This window comes from Peromyscus eremicus, chromosome 20 (assembly GCF_949786415.1).
Source record: "Peromyscus eremicus chromosome 20, PerEre_H2_v1, whole genome shotgun sequence".
Taxonomy (NCBI): domain Eukaryota; kingdom Metazoa; phylum Chordata; class Mammalia; order Rodentia; family Cricetidae; genus Peromyscus; species Peromyscus eremicus.
In genome coordinates, this window is record NC_081436.1 from 1,957,118 (window position 1) to 1,976,007 (window position 18,890).

The 18,890-nt window shown below is 50.0% G+C and overlaps 1 protein-coding gene across 1 annotated transcript; it reads left to right on the forward strand.

Annotated features, from left to right (window-relative positions):
• The first annotated feature begins 5,072 nt into the window (after positions 1 to 5,072).
• Positions 5,073 to 10,675, forward strand: Krt5 (keratin 5). The gene is made up of 9 exons (XM_059247632.1): positions 5,073 to 5,708; positions 6,257 to 6,471; positions 7,208 to 7,268; positions 7,375 to 7,470; positions 7,589 to 7,753; positions 8,130 to 8,255; positions 8,620 to 8,840; positions 9,584 to 9,618; positions 10,019 to 10,675. The coding sequence occupies exons 1-9, from the start codon at positions 5,157 to 5,159 to the stop codon at positions 10,312 to 10,314; spliced, it is 1,767 nt and encodes a 588-aa protein (XP_059103615.1). The 5' UTR covers positions 5,073 to 5,156; the 3' UTR covers positions 10,315 to 10,675.
• Positions 10,676 to 18,890: the final 8,215 nt, after the last annotated feature.

Below are 18,890 nucleotides of genomic sequence, written 5' to 3' on the forward strand. Positions count from 1 at the left end.
TCACCCCTGTGCTCACACAGTGTCTGGAAGAAGCTGAAGAATGTCAGAGACACACAACCAAGTCTAGCAATACCCGTTGCCTGGCACTCGCAATGGCTCAAAAACACACGCGGTGAAGGAGCCCCTCCTCAGTGGTTGCTGCCAGTCTCCCAGCCTACTCTCTTTTCTTGATTTCTGTGTTCAAAACCTTAGCCTGTTTTGCTAACCCTTGGCAATGATATCCGGCTCAAGCAGCTGAGAAAGCGAGGTCAGTAGTAGAACGTGTGACAGGAACTGCGGGTGTGTGGAAGGTAGGACTGAGGACAGCAAGGGGTCGGTGAGCCTTGAAGACTGTCTGAAGTCTAGTGTGAGGGAAGCTGGGGAAAGGGATCATTTCTGGCTGTGACCAGATTTCCTTTCCTGACCTTGGAAACATCCCTGTGCTGAATCAACCTCTGAATGGAACTCCTCCAAAGTCAAGGAAAAGCAGGTGGGGACACAGGCTCTTCTCTGCACCTAGCCTCTTGGGATGAGCTAGCTGGAAGCCCCGAGACGGCAGCTCCTATACTCCACTCCCCAGTGTGGCGTCTGCAGAAGGAGCAGAAAGGAGAAGAGGGAAAGGGATGTGCGCAGGTTAGGGGTGTGAAGGGCTTCCCTTGATGGCTCTGACGAACAGGGATGCAGGCTGGCACACAGGCAGTACAGCCCTGTCTCTCCGCTGGAGAAGTGGTTAACACCTACTCCTGTCCACTTGTGAGGACCAGAGAAAACATGCAGAAAATGGTTAAAAACAAAACAAAAACCAACAGGCCAAAAACGCGTGGCATGGCACATTATTTCAGATGTACAAATGTGTGTGGGGACAGTGCCAGAACCTGGCGATTCCTCTCTATTTGTCTAAAAATGACAGCCCTCCCATTGTGGGAAAGCAAAGCCCAAAGGTTCTTGCTGGGCAGGTAGATCTGTTTTTAGTCCCTCTGACTAATTAAAGTATTTGTTGATTTCCAGCCTGCAGTTTCAACCAAGCAAGGGGGATTTTCAAAGACTTGGTATGCACGCCACTGGCAAAACACCCTTGAAGAGAAGGAAGAGCACCTGAGGCCTGCAGGGGCCTGTCGGAGAGACACCGAGAGCTCAGTTCTGCAGCTCTAGTCTGCCAATCGCCTGCAAAATCTGAGGGACAGGGCCAAGGCTGCTCCCCACAGCCCCCCATGTGTTACCCCACCCTTCCTGCTTACCCAGCCAGCTCAGCATTAAAATCTCAGCCGGCATGGCCCCTTCCAACAAACTCATGTACGTTTCCTCCTGAGTCCGTGGAGGGAACTGTGGAGTGAAAGACTGGGCAGCATGTCCAGAGCTCTTGAATATTTCAAGGGTTATATTAGGGGCAAGATGTGGCCCAGAGTGAGGTCGCGATTAAAGTACTTAGATAAGGAAATTCAACACTAAGGGTGGAGGGGGGCTCACTTGTTACTCTGACTCCAGTCACGACATCTCGACTTCCAAGCTCAACCCAAACCAAGGCTTTATTTCTGGACATTTGCATTTCTACCTCGGTTTCTTGATAATCTGAGAGTCCTTGATAATCTGACATCGTTTCTAGCCTCACCAGGCAACCATGGTTGTCTTGCTGGGGGGTGGGCACCAAACTTCCCAACTTTACAGCATGGCCAGTTACACACACACACACACACACACACACACACACACACACACACACACAAGTTGTGCCCTGCAATCCTGAGGATCCAGCTGAGCCCCACAGTGGGTCTCAGAGGCATAGGGGTAGGACCCCGGAGCTTTGGGTGGAGGCAGGAAAATTCTTCCCTCAATTCCTCCCTGAGGCTAGGCTTTGTGAAGAGTTGTCTTGGGCTGGCTCACTGCTCCATCCTGTGAATCTGGCTCCAGGCTCCTGGATGGGACTGCCAACCACAGCCCGATGACTGGGTGACTCACACCTCAGCCATCCTCCCTACATTTCTGTGGAGAACACTCAAGGGAAACGCCGCAAAGATGAAGGCCCCATCGTTTGCTTTCTTTCCTGGGGGCTAGAGCAGGGTGTGGGGCCTTCAAAGGCCCCCCAGCATGTTATCCAGGATTAGCTAGGAGAGGAAGGAGCAGAGGGAGGTCCATAGCACGAAGAGGCATCGCTCTGTCCTCAGAAGGTGTCCTGCCTGAAGAGGACAAAGATTTGCCCTATAGACATGGTCCCAGGGATGGAACTAGATGGGCAGGTCTCTGGGACTCAGAACAAGGATGGAAAGGGCTCACTCAGAGGCCAGGGGAAGGACTTGGTGGAGGGGACCCTGTCAAATTAACCCAGGAGAGGATTGCAGTGTTCACAGAGAAGCTGATGAGATGCCCTGGCAGACATGAGCAAAACCATTGTCTTTTACTTTCTTTTATCTTACTATCTTCTCTTAAGTATCTTTGCTCAAAGACACACAGGTTGGAGTGTGGGCTCCGAGGAGAGGATTCTGGGAAGGTGTTAATGGATTTACCTCTTTCTCACCCGTGAGTCTGTGAGGTGGTCTCTGATCACAGTACAGGCCCACCTTGTAGGTTCTCCAGGACAGAGGTGAGAGGAGCCGTCTTGTGACTTGCCCCTCTGACGGGAAGGTCTGCTGCTGGGGACCCCTCAGCCCTTCATGGGGTTTTGGTAATGAAAACAGAGGCTAAGTGACTTGTCTGACCATGTCCTGGGAGTGCCCTGCAGGAGAGTCCAGGCCTCAGTGTGATCCTGCTCTTCCTGCCCACAGGGATTCATTCCAAGCTGGGGTGGGTCTCTGCTCAGCAGAGGAGGTGGTACCTGGCTCTCCCCAGGTTTCTGTATTACTTATACCTGACTGGTCTGGAGGCGGGAGGGTCCACCCTCCCTACCATGGGGACTCCCACTGCTTCTCTTGTGAGGCCCCCAACACACCCTGCTGTAGCTACTTGCCACCCACCAGACTCCGGTCACTGGCCCCCGGCTCTGAGTGTGGCTGCTGAAGCAATTCTCGGACCAGCCAGAATGCACTCCTTTCTTGGCAAGCCCTCCTTCACAGTACAGCCACCGAAGACTGAATGGGGGAAAGAGAATGCTTCAATGTTTCCAGAGGGGTGGATCTTCCTGAAGGACAGTGGAGACAGTACCCAATGCTGTGTGTGTGTTTGGTGGGACACACCTTGGCAGTGATTTTCCAGTAAGGAGGGGCACTCCTGCCAGGATACTCCAGATACCTGCCTCAAGCTAAGAGCTATTCTTAGGGATGAGGGTCCCGGGACATTCACATCTGGTCTCTAAAAGACCACAAAAGGTAATAGTGGCGTAGTCTCTGAGGGTCTCAGAGACCCTCTAGGCAAAGAAACACCCATGCCTGTTGCCCAGGACCTGCCAGGTCAGTTTGACCAGTGAGTGTTGCAGGATTACCTATTAGCAGGCTTCTCAGCCCAGCCCCTGGTGAGCCATCACCATCTCAGCAGACCCTCGGCAGCCCTCAAGAATTATTTTCTGCAGCCTTGGCTTCCTCGAGGCAACCTTAGGATTTGCACAGAGATTCCCGTGTCTGACTCCTGATCTCTTGAGAATGTGACCCCTCGGCAGTTCCCACATAGTGATAGTTCCCACTGCTCCTCCTGCTTCAGACAAACAGGGTCCAAGAGCCCTGCTCTCCCCTGGGAGGAGGCAGAGAGGGGATCCCACTCAAATCCTGATCCAGAAGGACAGGGCACAGTGTAGGGCAGACATTTGCTAAAATCTAACCTGAATCCCCTTCCTTTCACATGGTGCCACAGGTGATACCCACAAGCTTTGCAGGAGAGTCTTCTGGGAGCACTCATCTTTGTAACTGGCAGGCTATTGTGCCAGCTGCCTGGTCCCCCCGACTTGCTCTGTCTAGTCTCTCTGGCAGTCAGTCTACAGACTTAAAATTCCATTTTCCATGCCTTTGGCCCTGAAGGAGGCTTTGGGCTGGAGGTAGAGGAAACACAGCAGTTTCCTCTGCCTGGAACAGGGTGGTTCCCCGTTATAACAGGCCGGCCGATTCTCAACATGTTGCTGATGAGATTAGAAGCTCCTGCAGGTATGTGTTTGCGGCGGCCTTCAGCCTGTATCAACAGATACGATGACTCACTTCTCCTCTGTTGGAATAACTGAGAACTTGCTGGAACACAGCTTGGGGGGTACTAGGGAAGCTGGCAGAGCAGTTCCCCACCAAGAGAGACGTGGCTGCCGGGCCAGTGTCAAGACTTTTTTTGTAAGGGATTTAAGTGGAGTCGCTGGTTTACTAGGTTCCCACATGGGCCTGCCCAGGACAAAGAACATCAAGGGCACACAGAGAGCTGTATCAGGAGGAACTGTGGAGTGGTGGGTCTGGCCTTAAAGAGAGCTCAGTGGTGTACAGCCTGGGTGAGGGGATCTTCCTCCTCTGTTTTTTAAGCTGGGGGCTTGAGGGAGCCTTTCTGGTCTGAATCTTGCAGGAGAACCTGCCCAGTGAGTGGTATCTGGGGTAAATGGACCTCTCTTAAAGAAAGCACAGTGCAGTGAAGGGCTGGACCCCACTTCTCTGGAACATACCCAAAATGTGAGGCCATAGATTGCTTTGCCAAGAGCTCAGGTTTCTGCAGCACCCGCTGCACAGCCCAGTGTAAGAAGAGCAGATCGTTGCCCACTCTGCCCCACGGATGGACCAGATCCCCTAAGGTGGCAAGGCAGCATGAACCAGGCTGGGACAGTGGGGCGTGTCACTGATTCCGCAAGGATCATCTAGGACAGTGGCCATGGGCAAATGTCCCTTACTTCCCAGCATCCTTCTAGGCTACACACAGCACCCAGATCCTGCGGCGACAAGAGACGATTGACACCCTCCACCCCAAACTGACTGCCAGGACACCAGTGCTGCAAGGAAGGTTTATTTCTAACTGAGCAGAGCCTGATGGGAGGAGCATTTGCACCCCACACCACTGTGCAGGTGTGCTGGGTGAGCTCACAGCTGCCCCCCAGGCATGCCCAGCCCACTAATCATTCACAGCTCGACAGCTCTCCTGCCCAACCCACTTCTAAGGGGATAAAAGGGGGCCTGGAAGCCTCTAAGTAACAACCGCCCACAGCGTCCTGTTGAGCGCCGCAGCCGCCGACCTCACCAGCACCTTCCCCACTACCAGTGTCCAGTGCTCTCGCTCCTCCGGGAACCAGCATGTCTCGCCAGTCGAGTGTGTCCTTCCGAAGCGGGGGCAGCCGCTCTTTCAGTGCCGCCTCGGCCATCACTCCGTCTGTCTCTCGTACCAGCTTCAGCTCGGTGTCCCGCAGTGGTGGTGGTGGTGGTGGTGGTAGCAGGGTCAGCCTTGGGGGTGCTTATGGAGCAGGTGGCTATGGCAGCCGGAGCCTGTACAATGTGGGGGGTTCCAAAAGGATATCATTCAGCTCTGGCGGTGGCAGCTTCAGGAACCGATTTGGCGCTGGTGCTGGAGGCAGCTTTGGCTTTGGAGGAGGAGCTGGCAGCGGATTTGGCTTCGGCAGTGGAGCTGGTAGTGGCTTCGGCTTCGGTGGTGGAGCTGGCTTTGGTGGTGGCTATGGGGGAGCTGGATTCCCCGTGTGCCCCCCTGGAGGCATCCAAGAGGTCACCGTCAACCAGAACCTCCTCACCCCTCTGAACCTGCAAATCGACCCCACCATCCAGAGAGTGAGGACTGAGGAGCGTGAGCAGATCAAGACCCTCAACAACAAGTTTGCCTCCTTCATCGACAAGGTGAGATGTGGTTCTTGCTAGAGGAGTCTACACAGGAGTAGACTCCAGTGAATGCCAAAGGCAGATGTGGAGGGAAGATACTTTAGGGTTTGCTCAAGTACAGACATTGTTTCTAGTTGACTCTGTCCTGGCTTTGTGCTCCTCTTTAGTTAGGCTGGCAGCTGGCAATCAGGGTCAGAGTTCCTCTCCTCCAGAGGTTGCCCCATAAGGGTGTCTGATTCAGTGGGCTGATACCAGCTCTGTGTCTCTTATAACAGGATTGCACGGAGGCTAAGGTGTCTATAAGGCAGTCTAGGAGGCTTTCCAGCCCCAGTGTATTGGACCACACTCCAGCCAGTCACTACTGGGCTGTCTGTGCCCTGCACGAGGGACCTACCTTCCCTACAGGGAGGATGTTGGGAGTTTCACTACCGATTGTCCCCCACAGGTCACAGGCCAGGCACTGAACACAAGGTTTGGTGGGACAGCATGTGACAAGTGGCACACCAGTAAAGATGTCACAGAAGCCTGAAACCCAAACCTCTCCCTCTCACACTCTGCCCCTCCAGGTGCGGTTCCTGGAGCAGCAGAACAAGGTCCTGGACACCAAGTGGACCCTGCTGCAGGAGCAGGGCACCAAGACTGTGAGGCAGAACCTGGATCCATTGTTTGAGCAGTACATTAACAACCTCAGGAGGCAGTTGGATGGAGTCCTGGGGGAGAGGGGCCGCCTGGACTCAGAGCTGAGGAACATGCAGGATCTGGTGGAGGACTTCAAGAACAAGTGAGTTGTAATGTGGTGGAAAGAGAGGCGTGGGGGACTTCCTTGTACCGGATATGCTCCATAGCCAGACTGAGGCTTCTTCTGTCTTCCCTGAAGGCTAGAAGCATGCACATTACACCACAAAGGAAAAGCTCTAAGCCTCTGTTTAGAAAGTTCCAGCCCCAGGCTCAGCCCCTCTATAAAGCGCTTACTCACCTTCCCCGGGTAGCAGTGTGTGCCCCTAGCACCACCTGGTGAACGGTGCCATCCTGGACCCCTCACTCTCTGGGGCTCTCCTCCCAGTGCCCTCAAAATACACAGCACGGCCCTTGATAGTTTCTACTCGGAACAGGAACTGGTGACAGAACCTAGCTATAGCCACACAGATCGGCTACTGATTCACCAGGCTGCTGGGGTTCTATTTCTTTGTGTGTTCTTGGTGGTGGTGGAGAACTCAGGAATTTGTGCACGCTGAGCAAGTGCTCTGCTGCTGAGCTGCACCCCGACTCCTATAGGGTCCTTGCTGAAACAAGTGAATAATAGTGATACTAGAATGAGTACTTGGCAGGCAGTTTCCAAGAAGGCAGCATATCACAGGATAAGGACTTGCCCAGGGCTCATGGTGCCCCCACTTGTCTGCCTGTGAGACGTGAGCAGCCTCCTTCCAGTGTGAAAGCAAGCTCACAGTGACTGCAGCAGGAGAACCTTTACCTGGCCCTTGTCATCGGACTAATACTTCCTGTCCCTTTACCACCAGGTATGAGGATGAAATCAACAAGCGAACCACTGCTGAGAATGAGTTTGTGATGCTGAAGAAGGTGGGTGTGGTGAAGAGAACCCTAGCCCCGGGCTATGCTCTCCTGGGGGTGGAGCCGTTCAAGGCAGGTGCATATTGTTGGATGGCAACCACCCCTGTTTCCTTAGGATGTGGACGCTGCCTACATGAGCAAGGTGGAACTGGAGGCCAGGGTTGATGCCCTCATGGACGAGATCAACTTTATGAAGATGTTCTTTGATGCGGTGAGCAATTAACCTAAATTTCTCCTGTGGGTATTTTATTATGATACAATAAATGGGAGATTTGAATGGAACTCATTAAATAACAGGATCAGGTGACTAACGTCAAGTGTCCCTCTAGGAGCTGTCTCAGATGCAGACACATGTCTCAGACACATCTGTGGTCTTGTCCATGGATAACAACCGCAGCCTGGACCTGGACAGCATCATCGCTGAGGTCAAGGCACAGTATGAGGACATTGCCAACCGAAGCCGAACAGAGGCTGAGTCCTGGTACCAGACCAAGGTGAGTGCCTGAGTGAATGTCCCCTGAGTGAGAGGATGCACCTGTCTAGGGGTGTCTAGGATTCCAGACCATAACAATGCTAAGGACAGGACTCCCAGGACTACTGAGGCCACTTGGGACACATTGCAAAGTAGCCAGCTATCTATTTTCCACAAAACCCCAGGAACTTACGAAGCATTTCACACCAGTACCTTTAGGAGGACTGAGACTCTCAAGAAGTTACTTAAGAACAGCACCATCTTGCAAAGGCCCAAACCAGCCCCAGACCCTAGAGGGCTCCACCACTTACCACCTCTCAACAGCTCCTGTCTGTGGACTTGGGAAAAGTGCATCCCACCCTGTGTTAACTGTCTTCCTTCTCTTTCTGTGTCATCAGTACGAGGAGCTGCAACAGACAGCTGGCCGGCACGGCGACGACCTTCGAAACACCAAGCATGAGATCTCTGAGATGAACCGGATGATCCAGAGGCTGAGATCTGAGATTGACAATGTCAAGAAGCAGGTAGGGAGGAATTAAAAGAGGATAAAAGAAGGTCCTGGACTTAGGATGAGAGATCTCTTTTGCTTTGCATTTGACACACGTACACACACACACACACACACACACACACACACACACACGCACGCACGCACGCGCACACACACATGCATGCATACACACATGCACACACACATGCAAGCACTCACGTGTACACACCACAGGAACAATTCACAATGTTGCCATATTTCGCCACTTATAACAGCCAGGATGTACTGAGTTCTTTCTAGGGCTCCAGGCTTGGTATATCTGACTCAGACGCTCACAAATGGACCGTCTGGACAGCTCCGCTACTGTAGCGTCCCCACCGCTCCTTTCCTTTCTGCAGTGTGCCAACCTGCAGAATGCCATCGCCGATGCGGAGCAGCGTGGAGAGCTGGCTCTCAAAGATGCTAGGAACAAGTTGACCGAGCTAGAGGAGGCCCTGCAGAAGGCCAAGCAGGACATGGCCCGGCTGCTGCGCGAGTACCAGGAGCTCATGAACACCAAGCTGGCCCTGGACGTGGAGATCGCCACCTACCGCAAGCTGCTGGAGGGCGAGGAGTGCAGGTGGGCAGACATCACGTGCCTGAGGTGGCCTCCCCTTTGAGGAAGGAGAGTTTGGTGAAGAGTGCCAGAATCACACACAGATGGCTGAACATCATCCGCTTTCAGTCTGGCATGTGGGTGTGCCATGGGCTTTGGTGCCGTTGGCTCACTCCCTGTTCCACTCTCTTGACCTCTGCCCCCCTCAGTCAACCAAGACCCTCAGCAGATGTGTCCTGCACCGTGTCCTCTTTCTGCTTTTGCTCATGTTCTTTTCTAGACCTCGGTGTCCACGCCACACTCCTTGTCATCCTTATTCTCCTCTCTCTGGGAAGCCTTTCATGGCTACTCCAGTTGACCTAAACTCATTTCTTCTGGGTTCTCAAACTACTGTGTGTTCTTTATTTTTTTCTGGCACAGGCATTGCTAACTGTGAGGTTCCTTCTGGCCGGAGGTCTCCTGCACAATGGGGGCTCCTAGGGCAAAGTCTGCTTTATGCATATTCATATTATCGCTGCTGCTTACTTACACCTTCCAGAAACTGGGTGGAGGAGAATGGGAATTAGGATCTTCCTTTGACAGCCCAGCTCTGGGCTACATCCTCTTCACTGGGGACAGTCCTTCCAGAGAGCGTGATCTTTTCTAATTTACAGGAATTTAGAGATAGGCAGGTGCCTGGCTTTGGTGTGACCCTGACCACGACAATGATAGCCTTGCTGTTTTGGAGGAGAGATTGTTCACCCTTACACCCACTTCTTGTCTTTCAGGCTGAGCGGAGAAGGAGTTGGACCAGTCAACATCTGTAAGTAACCTAGACTGTATACTCAGAATCCTTTTGTTTCTAGACACCAGACATTTCCCATCCCAATAAATGATTACCAGATAGTGAGGAGCAGGTGGTGGCGGGACGGACACAGGCAGGGACATGAGGTGGACGTAGCTCCATCCGATCTCCTATAGGATCCATACATATTGAGCTTTGTCCTTAATCCTCACCTCTACCAAGCACCGGGCCCCATGCCTTGTCTCTTATGTCATTAGTTTTCTGTCAGGGACCCCAACTGAGTAATTTAGTTCTTCTGGCCTGTTCTGCTACTTTGTAAAAAGGTCAGGGATACATTCTACCCCAGGTGGGATCAAACAGGCTAGCTGTGCGGAATAAATCTGACAGACCCGTCTCACCCACTCCTCCCTCTCCACAGCTGTGGTGACCAACAGTGTCTCTTCTGGCTATGGAGGAGGCAGCTTCGGCTTTGGCGGTGGCAGCAGCTTTGGCGGCGGCCTTGGCAGCGGTCTTGGAGGAGGCGGAGGCGGAAGCTACTATTCCAGTAGCAGTGGGGGCGTCGGTCTGGGCGGCGGCGGCGGGCTGAGTGTTGGGGGCTCTGGCTTCAGTGCAAGCAGTGGCCGAGGCGTGGGCTTTGGCAGCGGTGGGGGCAGCAGCTCCAGCGTCAAATTCGTCTCCACCACCTCCTCCTCCCGGAGGAGCTTCAAGAGCTAAGAAGAGCCCGCTGCAAGACCCTGGCCCTCGTGGGCAGCCCCAGGCCCATGGAGATGGCTTCTTCTAGGCGGTCAACCAGGCCTACTCTTTCCGGAGAGTAGTCTAGACCACACCTACTGCAGAACCACGTGCTTTGGTTCCCAGGAGGGAATGAATCCCAACCTCTGGCCTCCCATGCCATAGTTCTACATTTTTGCAGCAAGTCAGTTTTTAGGTACCTATAGATGGTCTTCGATGACACAGACATCCAAAGTTTTCCAGAATGTCAGCCACCAAAACAGAATCCCTAACCTGACACCCACCTTAATTCTGGTTCTGACTTCCTCCAGAGTGTGTTCAATAAAATGCTTTTATAATATAAGCCTCTGAGTAGAATGGTTTTCTACAGGTCTACAGTTATCCTAGAGACAAGGTGGGACCTGTCCATGTGTGCTCGGTTTCTTTGATGATTCCCAGGGGGTACAGGAGGGCCTGAAATGGGGAGTGACACCATGGGTGGTCCACAGGTTCCACGAGGCAGGCAGGAGGTTGTGAAGCTCAGTGAGGCAGTCTCCACAAGGCACAAAGGGGAGTGTCCACTGAGTCACACTTGGGTTAATTTTAGAGCGCAGTGTTGAAGCGGGAGCTGTTTAAGGCAGGCTGATTGGTAAGGAACAGATGGCAAATGGGCTGAACTGAGGTTGGTAAATGAAGACTCTATTGGCACAGAACTCCAAAGGACCTAAAAGATACTGGGATTTTCCAACATCACGGGTCCCTAGTGGGTCAACGGGCATTTCTTGTCAGCGTTAGGGATCTAGTACTTCACAGCTCACCAAGTGGCACTGGTGATTTACCCGAGATGGCAGGACCTCTGTGTGTGATGCTGGCACTCCCTCTTAGGTGAGCTCCCTTGCGCTAACCATGAGTTATTGTAAAATAAATCCCTTTAAGGATGTCTGGGAAGCCATGTTGTGAGCCTTCAGAGGTGAAGGCTGTTAAAGGAGGCACTGAGCAGTGTATTGTGAGCCAAATTCATGAGTGGGGTGGACTGGATGAGTCAGTACCTTCAGCAATGTTTGTTGTAGGTACTTTATTGCTGTGACCTTAAGCCTGTGGAACTCTATTGTACAGAACAATTCATCCTTTCCAAGTATAAACAGAGGCCCAGCTGTGTTGTATGGAGAAGGTGGAACCACCTCTTCTTCCCTAAGCAGATCCCATGAAGCAGAGCATCAGAGCATCTGCTTCATTTACACTGGGAAAGGAAGGCCCATGAAGTCCATTCCTTTCAAGAAAGTTAAGTGTCCAAGACTTAATCTATTGGCTCAGACTCAGGTATTTTAAAAGATGATGTGCTTGTGGGGGCATTTAGGAATCAATAGTTCTGATGAGTTAGAGGAGGTAACTGGTTCTCCTTTGGATTCAGTCCCCCAAGGCTGCAGGGGCATCCTATTTATGTCTAGTAGGACCCTCATGTATAAGTGTAATCGGAACTCCAGCATGGACTAAAGTCATGAAGTTTGGTTATCTGGAGTATTTCAGCGGATATGAATGTAATTCATAACCTCTGTGGTAGAGGCCTGAAGCCAACCGGCACACTCTTTGATCTTTATGCTGTATAAGTTCTTTCAGAGTCGCTGAGATTTCTACTTATATCAAATTGTGGAATCTTGTTTCATTACTCTGCTTCCCCCAATTTCAACTCCTCTCCCTCACCCCCAATCCCAACTCTTTCATCTCCCCTAAGTTCCAACTCCTCTCCCTCCCCTCCCTCCTGTTTGTGGATGTACTATGACAAGACTGGAGACTTCATGTTGCTATGTGTCTTTCTCTGGAGAGCCCCCTATTATTACTACCAGGGCGGGAGGCTGCTCCCACAGAAATAACTGCATCATTCCTTGGTTTGCCTCTATAGCCCAGGGGAAAAGGGGTTTTGTTTGTTTGTTTTTGTGTTTGTGGGGTTTTTTTTTTGTTTGTTTTTCAATTCTCCACAGAGGCCTGGCAAGTATTAGTAGCAGCCTATGAATTTTACAGGGCCTGTTGGAGTGTGGCATTAGCGTGCCACATTGTAACACTCTTCCTCTGTGAAAGCCACAACCCAATGGGACCATTTACCGCAGGGTTTATCAGTCTTTTCCTTGCACACTCCGTAAAGAGAGGGTTGTGCCAGCCTGAGACAGGCAGCCAACAGCCACAGGGTAAGGGACCTTCCACCGAGCTTAGCATCATCGGTCCTGGTTTACAGTAGAACTGGCAGACAGAGCTTAACATGGGACACGTAGATAGTTCTGGACAGAGACACAGCACCCAAAGGTATTGTTATGAGGGACCCAACCCTACATGCCTCCTCCTAAGTGACCATTACTGTGACTTCTGATTCAGACCAATGAAATCTATAAAGTGGAACTTACAAAGGTAACCCAAAGCAACAGAGGTCCATGTGTAAGCTTGCCGCACACTGCACGCAACAGCAGCTCACCAAGGTCGCACCGCCGCTTGACGTGCACGCTGCAAGCCAGACTGCAAACCACAGCGAGAGACAGAAGATGCTGCGGTGGTGAAGTCGGGGAAATGACAGTCCAGGAGGGAAAGTCACTGCCCCCATCCCGAAGACTGTCCCAGGCCTCACGCTCCTAACGACCTTTCAGCTGTGAGACCCCTGCCCACCCGTGGACATCTGTAGGTATTTACTCAAAGCTGATCAACTGTGAGACCCCTGCCCACCCATGCACATTTGTAGATTTTTACTCAAAGCTGATCAGCTGTGAGACCCCTGCCCACCCGTGGACATCTGTAGGTATTTACTCAAAGCTGATCAGCTGTGAGACCCCTACCCACCTGTGGACATCTGTAGATTTTTACTCAAAGCCGAACACACGAAAGGCAACGGCCCTCCTCACTCAGCAGAGAACTGAGCCTGCAGAGCAGAGAGACAGACAGACAGATAGAGAATCCCAGTTTGCTTTAGTGAGTTTTACCTCTAGGGGCTCTGCCAAGCCTGTGTAGAGAGAAGGCTAGAGAAAAAAAAAAAAAAATCTCCTCATGCTTCCAGCAGGGGGAGCAGAAATGAACTGCTTTTGAAACTGTCAAGAGTTCTATTCTTCAGCTGTGAGAATATACAGCTATAGAAGATGTAACACATGTGGGATGGGAATACTGGGAAACAGGACTAGAGGAATGGACAGGAAAACAAACAAACAAACAAACAAACAAACCAATGTACAAAGATCTCTGAACGCTCAATGATAAGAGAAACAAGTCACTCTGGTATAAATGCATTGGTGAACTTTTAAGACACATCCCTGAATGATGCATAACTGATAATGCATAATCAAAGCATCGGTTAGCCGCTCGATATCACCATACGTCAGAGATGTGCAAGGAGACACCACTATGTGCTAGTCAAATGGCACCAAACCCAGAACCCAGGCACCACTCGGTGCCGGCAGGGCGGTGAAGGCAGTTGTGGTTGAAGGTGGTGGAGATACAAAATGGTCTAGCCACTTTGGAACAGACTCTGGTAGTTTATTACAAAATTGAACATACTTGCACCAGAAATCTAGCAATCATTCCTTGGCATTTGCACAAATGAGCTGAAAGTACATGACAATACAAGAACCTCCACATGGGCTTTTAAAGCAGCCGTATTCCTGAATACCAAACTATAGAAGAAACTCTGATATCCTTCAGAAGGTGAACAGACAAACTGTGGTATATCAAGAAAATAAATATTATTCAGGATTTAAAAAGCTATCAATCAATGAAAATACATGAAGACAACTTAAATGTACATTACTAAATGCAAATAGCTGATCTGAAAAGGTTATGTTCAGAAGCATCTGATAGCTATCTATCATCTATCTATCTATCTATCTATCTATCTATCTATCTATCATCTAATGATCTATCTATATATCTATCATCTGTCTATCTCTCATCTATCAGTCTATCTATCTATCTATCTATCTATCTATCTATCTATCTATCTATTATCTATTGATCTGTCATCTATTATCTGTCTGTCTATCATCTATCAATCAATCACTCTATCATCTATCTATCTATCTAGCTATCTAGCTATCATCTATCATCTATCATCTATAATCACATTCTGGAAAAAGACTCAGAAAGCTAAAAAGCCAGTGGCTGACAATGACAAGAAGTAGAAGGGGTAGATAAGGGAATCATGGGATTTGGGGTTTAGTCATAGGATTTTTCTAGATTAATGAAATTCCATCATTGCATATTCTTCTAGACTCACAGAAGAGACAACGGCAGGGTTGGCCCTAACATTAACCATTACTTGAGGTAACGACATCATGTCAGGCAGGTTCATGCACTGTAACCATCATACCACCTGGCTGGAGGGTGAGCACGGTGGGGCACACTGCTTAGTCTTGTTATGAACCAAAAGTTGCTTTAAAAAGGGAAATTTACTTTCAAAAATGGTGCAACAGCTTTTGAAAACTCATATGCATTTGCTGTCAATGCATGAATTCCATTTTAAGGTATCCAAAGTGAATATTTATGTTCTTAGAAATGCTAGTGTACTCAAATCTCATTTAGTCAAGGGAATCCTAGCTGGAAATATCCCAGGAATTTATGAGTAGGAGTGTGTTAACCAAGCCGTGAATCACTCACATATCTCTCAGCTATGAAGCACAATCAAAAAACATTTTCTTAAATAAAAAAGCCAAGATACTAGTATACTAATATAATAAATTCATGTATAACACAATATAAATATATACTGTATGGCTATTTGGTAGAAAAATCAAACGTTTTCTTGGAACGGTGAAATTCACAAGGAAGGGGCCCAAAGGAATTTTTGGAGTAATGGGAATAAATATTCTATGTTTTGCTGGCTTATAGGTTATAGAGTATGTGATTTTATCAGAATAATTTGAGTTCCACACACTTAAGTTCTGTGCGTTTCTTTACATGTAAATTATACCTCAGCAAAATGTGGTTTTAAAAGAAAGGGAAAATATTTCCCATTTCTCATTTCCATAGTGGAGATGGGCAGAAAGAAGTGTGCTGGGAATAGAATGCAGGTTTGCCAGTCCACCGAGCGACTCCAGGGCGCAGACTTTCTTAATCACATCCAGTGTTCCTCTTACCAGTTTAGAAAGATCCAGGCTATTTCTTTCCAATGTCTGAGGGAGGGCAAGGACCGAGGAGAAGGAAGTAGGCCAATCCCTTAGAGGCTTAAGTTGTGACATAAGTGCCACAGACTTGTGCCAGAGTTATCAATGATCTGTCATTAATCCCAACCTCAGGCTTCAGGTGAGATCATAAAGGCAGAAGGAGCCGCTGGATGCCAAGAAATCCCAGTGCAGACAGTAAGTTCTGCTGTCTAGGGTATCTGAACTTCAGGGGCCAGGTCATTCTGCTATGAGATTTGCAGGTAGAATTACTGCAGATTTGTCCCAATATGGAGCAATGACTCATCACATTCAAAAGGCCTTGTTTTCCCCAGTCTACCCAGGATTCCAAGTATTATTAAGGTGTGATTCCCTAGGACAACTTCACCTAGCCACTTCCATTATGCAAGCCAGTTGCCTTTTGTATTTCATTGGCAGACTGTTAGATTATCCCGCCCCCTCCTGCCCACTACAATTTTGAAAGTCACACAGTCTAGTAAGGTGGATCCTGCAGGGGTGGTGAGGAAGCCAGAGAACACAGGGGTAGGGATTAGAAGGCGGGGAAGCACTCCACTTGGAGATTGTCCTGGCCCCTCTGAGCCCTGGCTTGGCTCTTTTGAATCTTGGGCATATGAAGGAAGCAGAAGCTGGTTGGCACCTCTGCCAGGGCTCCTGTCCTGCTCGTCCAGGCAAGCCCTAGGCTGGTCCTGCCACTCAGCTGCCCCTTTCCACCTTCCCAGCCTCTCTGAGATCTTCAGTATCTCCATATTGACCAGACAGGCCACAAGCTGTCCCTTCCTTTCAAATATGTCTTCAGTCCCAAGCCCAACTCTGAACTTCTCAGTGCCTGAAACATTCAATATCACAGGGGCAAAGTGGATAAAAAAGAACCAAATATTTTCAAAATGTTTCTCTACATAGCAAGGTTCTCTACAAACAGATGCCAAGATCCACCGATAAGACAATAGAGGTAACTCTGCGATTATACCTGCATGTGTGCTCCTCACGGCACAGGGCAATTATCAGTCCCTCAGGTGCATCCCAGACCCCTCTCATCATATGCTACTTTGGGCGGTGGAAATGGAAGTCATGATGTGTCTTTTCCCTGTAAAGAAGAGGTCCAGGTCACATCTCAGTTTCAAATTTCCAGCGGGTAACATCTGGGGATTAGGGGTCACAGTTCAGAGGCAGCTCAGTGCTGGGAACCAAGTATCTTATGAAGCACTGTGGAAAATGCCCTTGTCGTGACATTGGGACTCTACAGTTGAACTGATGAAGAGATCCCATCCCACTGAAAAATCAGTTGCCAGAGACTTTAGCTGTAGTGGAAGCCACTCAGGTTTTCTGATACGTGACCTGGCCTGGTGTGCTCTCTGAGGGGGGAGGGACATGGGAGTGCAGTTGCAGCTACAGTGGAAACTGTTTAGTGTGCACAGGTGTAGGGACTACCTGACACACTGGCTGTGTAAAGCAGTCTGCTCATTCCAGCCCCGGAGCTGCTGAATGTGTTCTCACACGTGCATGTAGCCGCACGGGTGTGCCTTTCTCTTGGGATACTCCTAAAGGATGGGTTGTGGGATTCCCTGGGAACAGCATCGTCCTGCCCTGTGGTTTGTGGATTGTGTGCTTAGTCCTAAGCCTTCCATGATCGTTGATGGGCTCCACCCAGGGAGGCTGAAAGACGAGGCAAATCATCTTGAGGCAACTTTCCCTAGGCCCAGGCTTCAACACCTCCCTCTGACCCACCTCCATGCCAGGAACAAAGTGAGCAGTGCCGGCTACCCTCTGGCCAAGCACAGGGCATTCTACATTCCATGGCCTCCCGAGGCAGCTGCAGGCTGGACTAAATAGGACTCTTCCAGCACAGAAAAGAGGCTGTCTTCAGCAGCTTGCTAGGGAGGAGGCCAGCTGCCATGGAGTTACTCACACTCACTTCTTCCCCCACATAGTTGCCTGAACTATCACCCTTTGTTCTCGTCTCATTATGAAAGGTGGCCCTTCCTCCCTGGCTCCTCTGGGAAACCCAACTGCCTGGGGTGACACTGTGGGGTATGACTCAGGGCCACCAGGGAGGACTCCATTAAGTCTCTAACCTTTCAGGGGTCCCTCCGGCTTAGAACACCCATGGATACTAAAGTAATGTGTGAAGCCAGGTGTAAAGACACTTGCCTTTAATCTCAGCACCGAGGAGGCAGAGGCAGGGGTAGGTGGATCTCTGTGAGTTCAAGGCCAGCCTGGTCTACAGAGCTCTAGGCCAACCATAGCTACATAGTGAGCTCCTATTTAAAAAAAAAAGAAAGAAAAAGAAAGAAAGAAAAAAAAATGGGTGTGTGTGAAGACTGAAGTCTAGAAAGTGAGAAACAGCCCAGTTCTGAAACTAGCTAGAGAACACTCAGACAAGAATGGCACCAAGGATAAAAAAGCCAAGTATGAGCTAACCCTTGAAGGCTAGTGGGGCTGAGAAGAATCAGAAATGGAGCTCCTGGTGTGGTGTGGCATGGTGTGGTGTGGTGCTGGTGGTGGTGATGTGTGTGTGTGTGTGTGTGTGTGTGTGTGTGTGTGTGCACCCTCCTCCCCCCGAGTCCTCCTAGATAAAGTCACTGGAGTGAGTTCTCAGAGTGCTCCCTAGTAGGTGACCAAGGAGATTTGATTTAAATTTTTAAAGTAAAATTACTTTATTCCAATTAACTCATAAAGATATCATACAGCTAGTTTAAAGAAACCACTCAAACACTTGCCCAGCCAAGAGGATTTTTATCTACCTGTGGGTCTTGCCCCCTGTGGTGGTTGGAGGACTTTTGCACAGGGGTCGCCTATCAGATATCCTGTATATTAGATATTTACAATATGATTTGTAACAGTAGCAAAAGTACAGTTATGAGGTAGCAATGAAAATAATTTTATGGTTGGGGGTCACCACAACACGAGGAACTTTATTAAAGGGTGGAAAGTTGAGAAGCACTGTATTAGAATGTGCCTTACCAATCTACCAACGGGCAAGCTTGTGTCAGGAAATCAAATGGCACTTTTGACTACCCATGCTCTCTGGAGCATAGACAAGCCTGGGGTCAGATAGAAGGCTGAGGTGATACCAGACTCCGATGGGTTCAATGACTGAAAGTGAGGTCCCTGCTGCAACTAAGGAACGTGTTTCATTTGAGAGCACCACCTTCAAAAACACACAGAATGGTGCAGTCACCTGTGCTGGTGCGTGGCAGCATGTCCCTGCACAGCCAGAGACAGTTAGGGACCCAGTAGAGGATGAGCAGGGAGCCTGGCTCCAGTGGAGGGAGTAGTGTAGCCTGCTGGGCTCGAGCCAGACTCATGCTCTCTGACCATGAGACTCGGCTCCTGCGGGCAGTGGGGTGGGTTCTGCCAGTCCTGCTGGCAAGAAGTCTTCCTGTCCTGTTGCCTTCCTGTCGGCTGCAGCTCCGGCAGGTGCAGGGCAAT

Coding starts and splice junctions, on each gene's coding strand:
- Krt5 (XM_059247632.1), top strand. CDS start 5,157: ATGTCTCGCCAGTCGAGTGTGTCCTTCCGAAGCGGGGGCAGCCGCTCT. Junction 7,269..7,374: donor AGTTTGTGATGCTGAAGAAG/GTGGGTGTGGTG, acceptor CTGTTTCCTTAG/GATGTGGACGCTGCCTACAT. Junction 7,754..8,129: donor AGTCCTGGTACCAGACCAAG/GTGAGTGCCTGA, acceptor CTGTGTCATCAG/TACGAGGAGCTGCAACAGAC.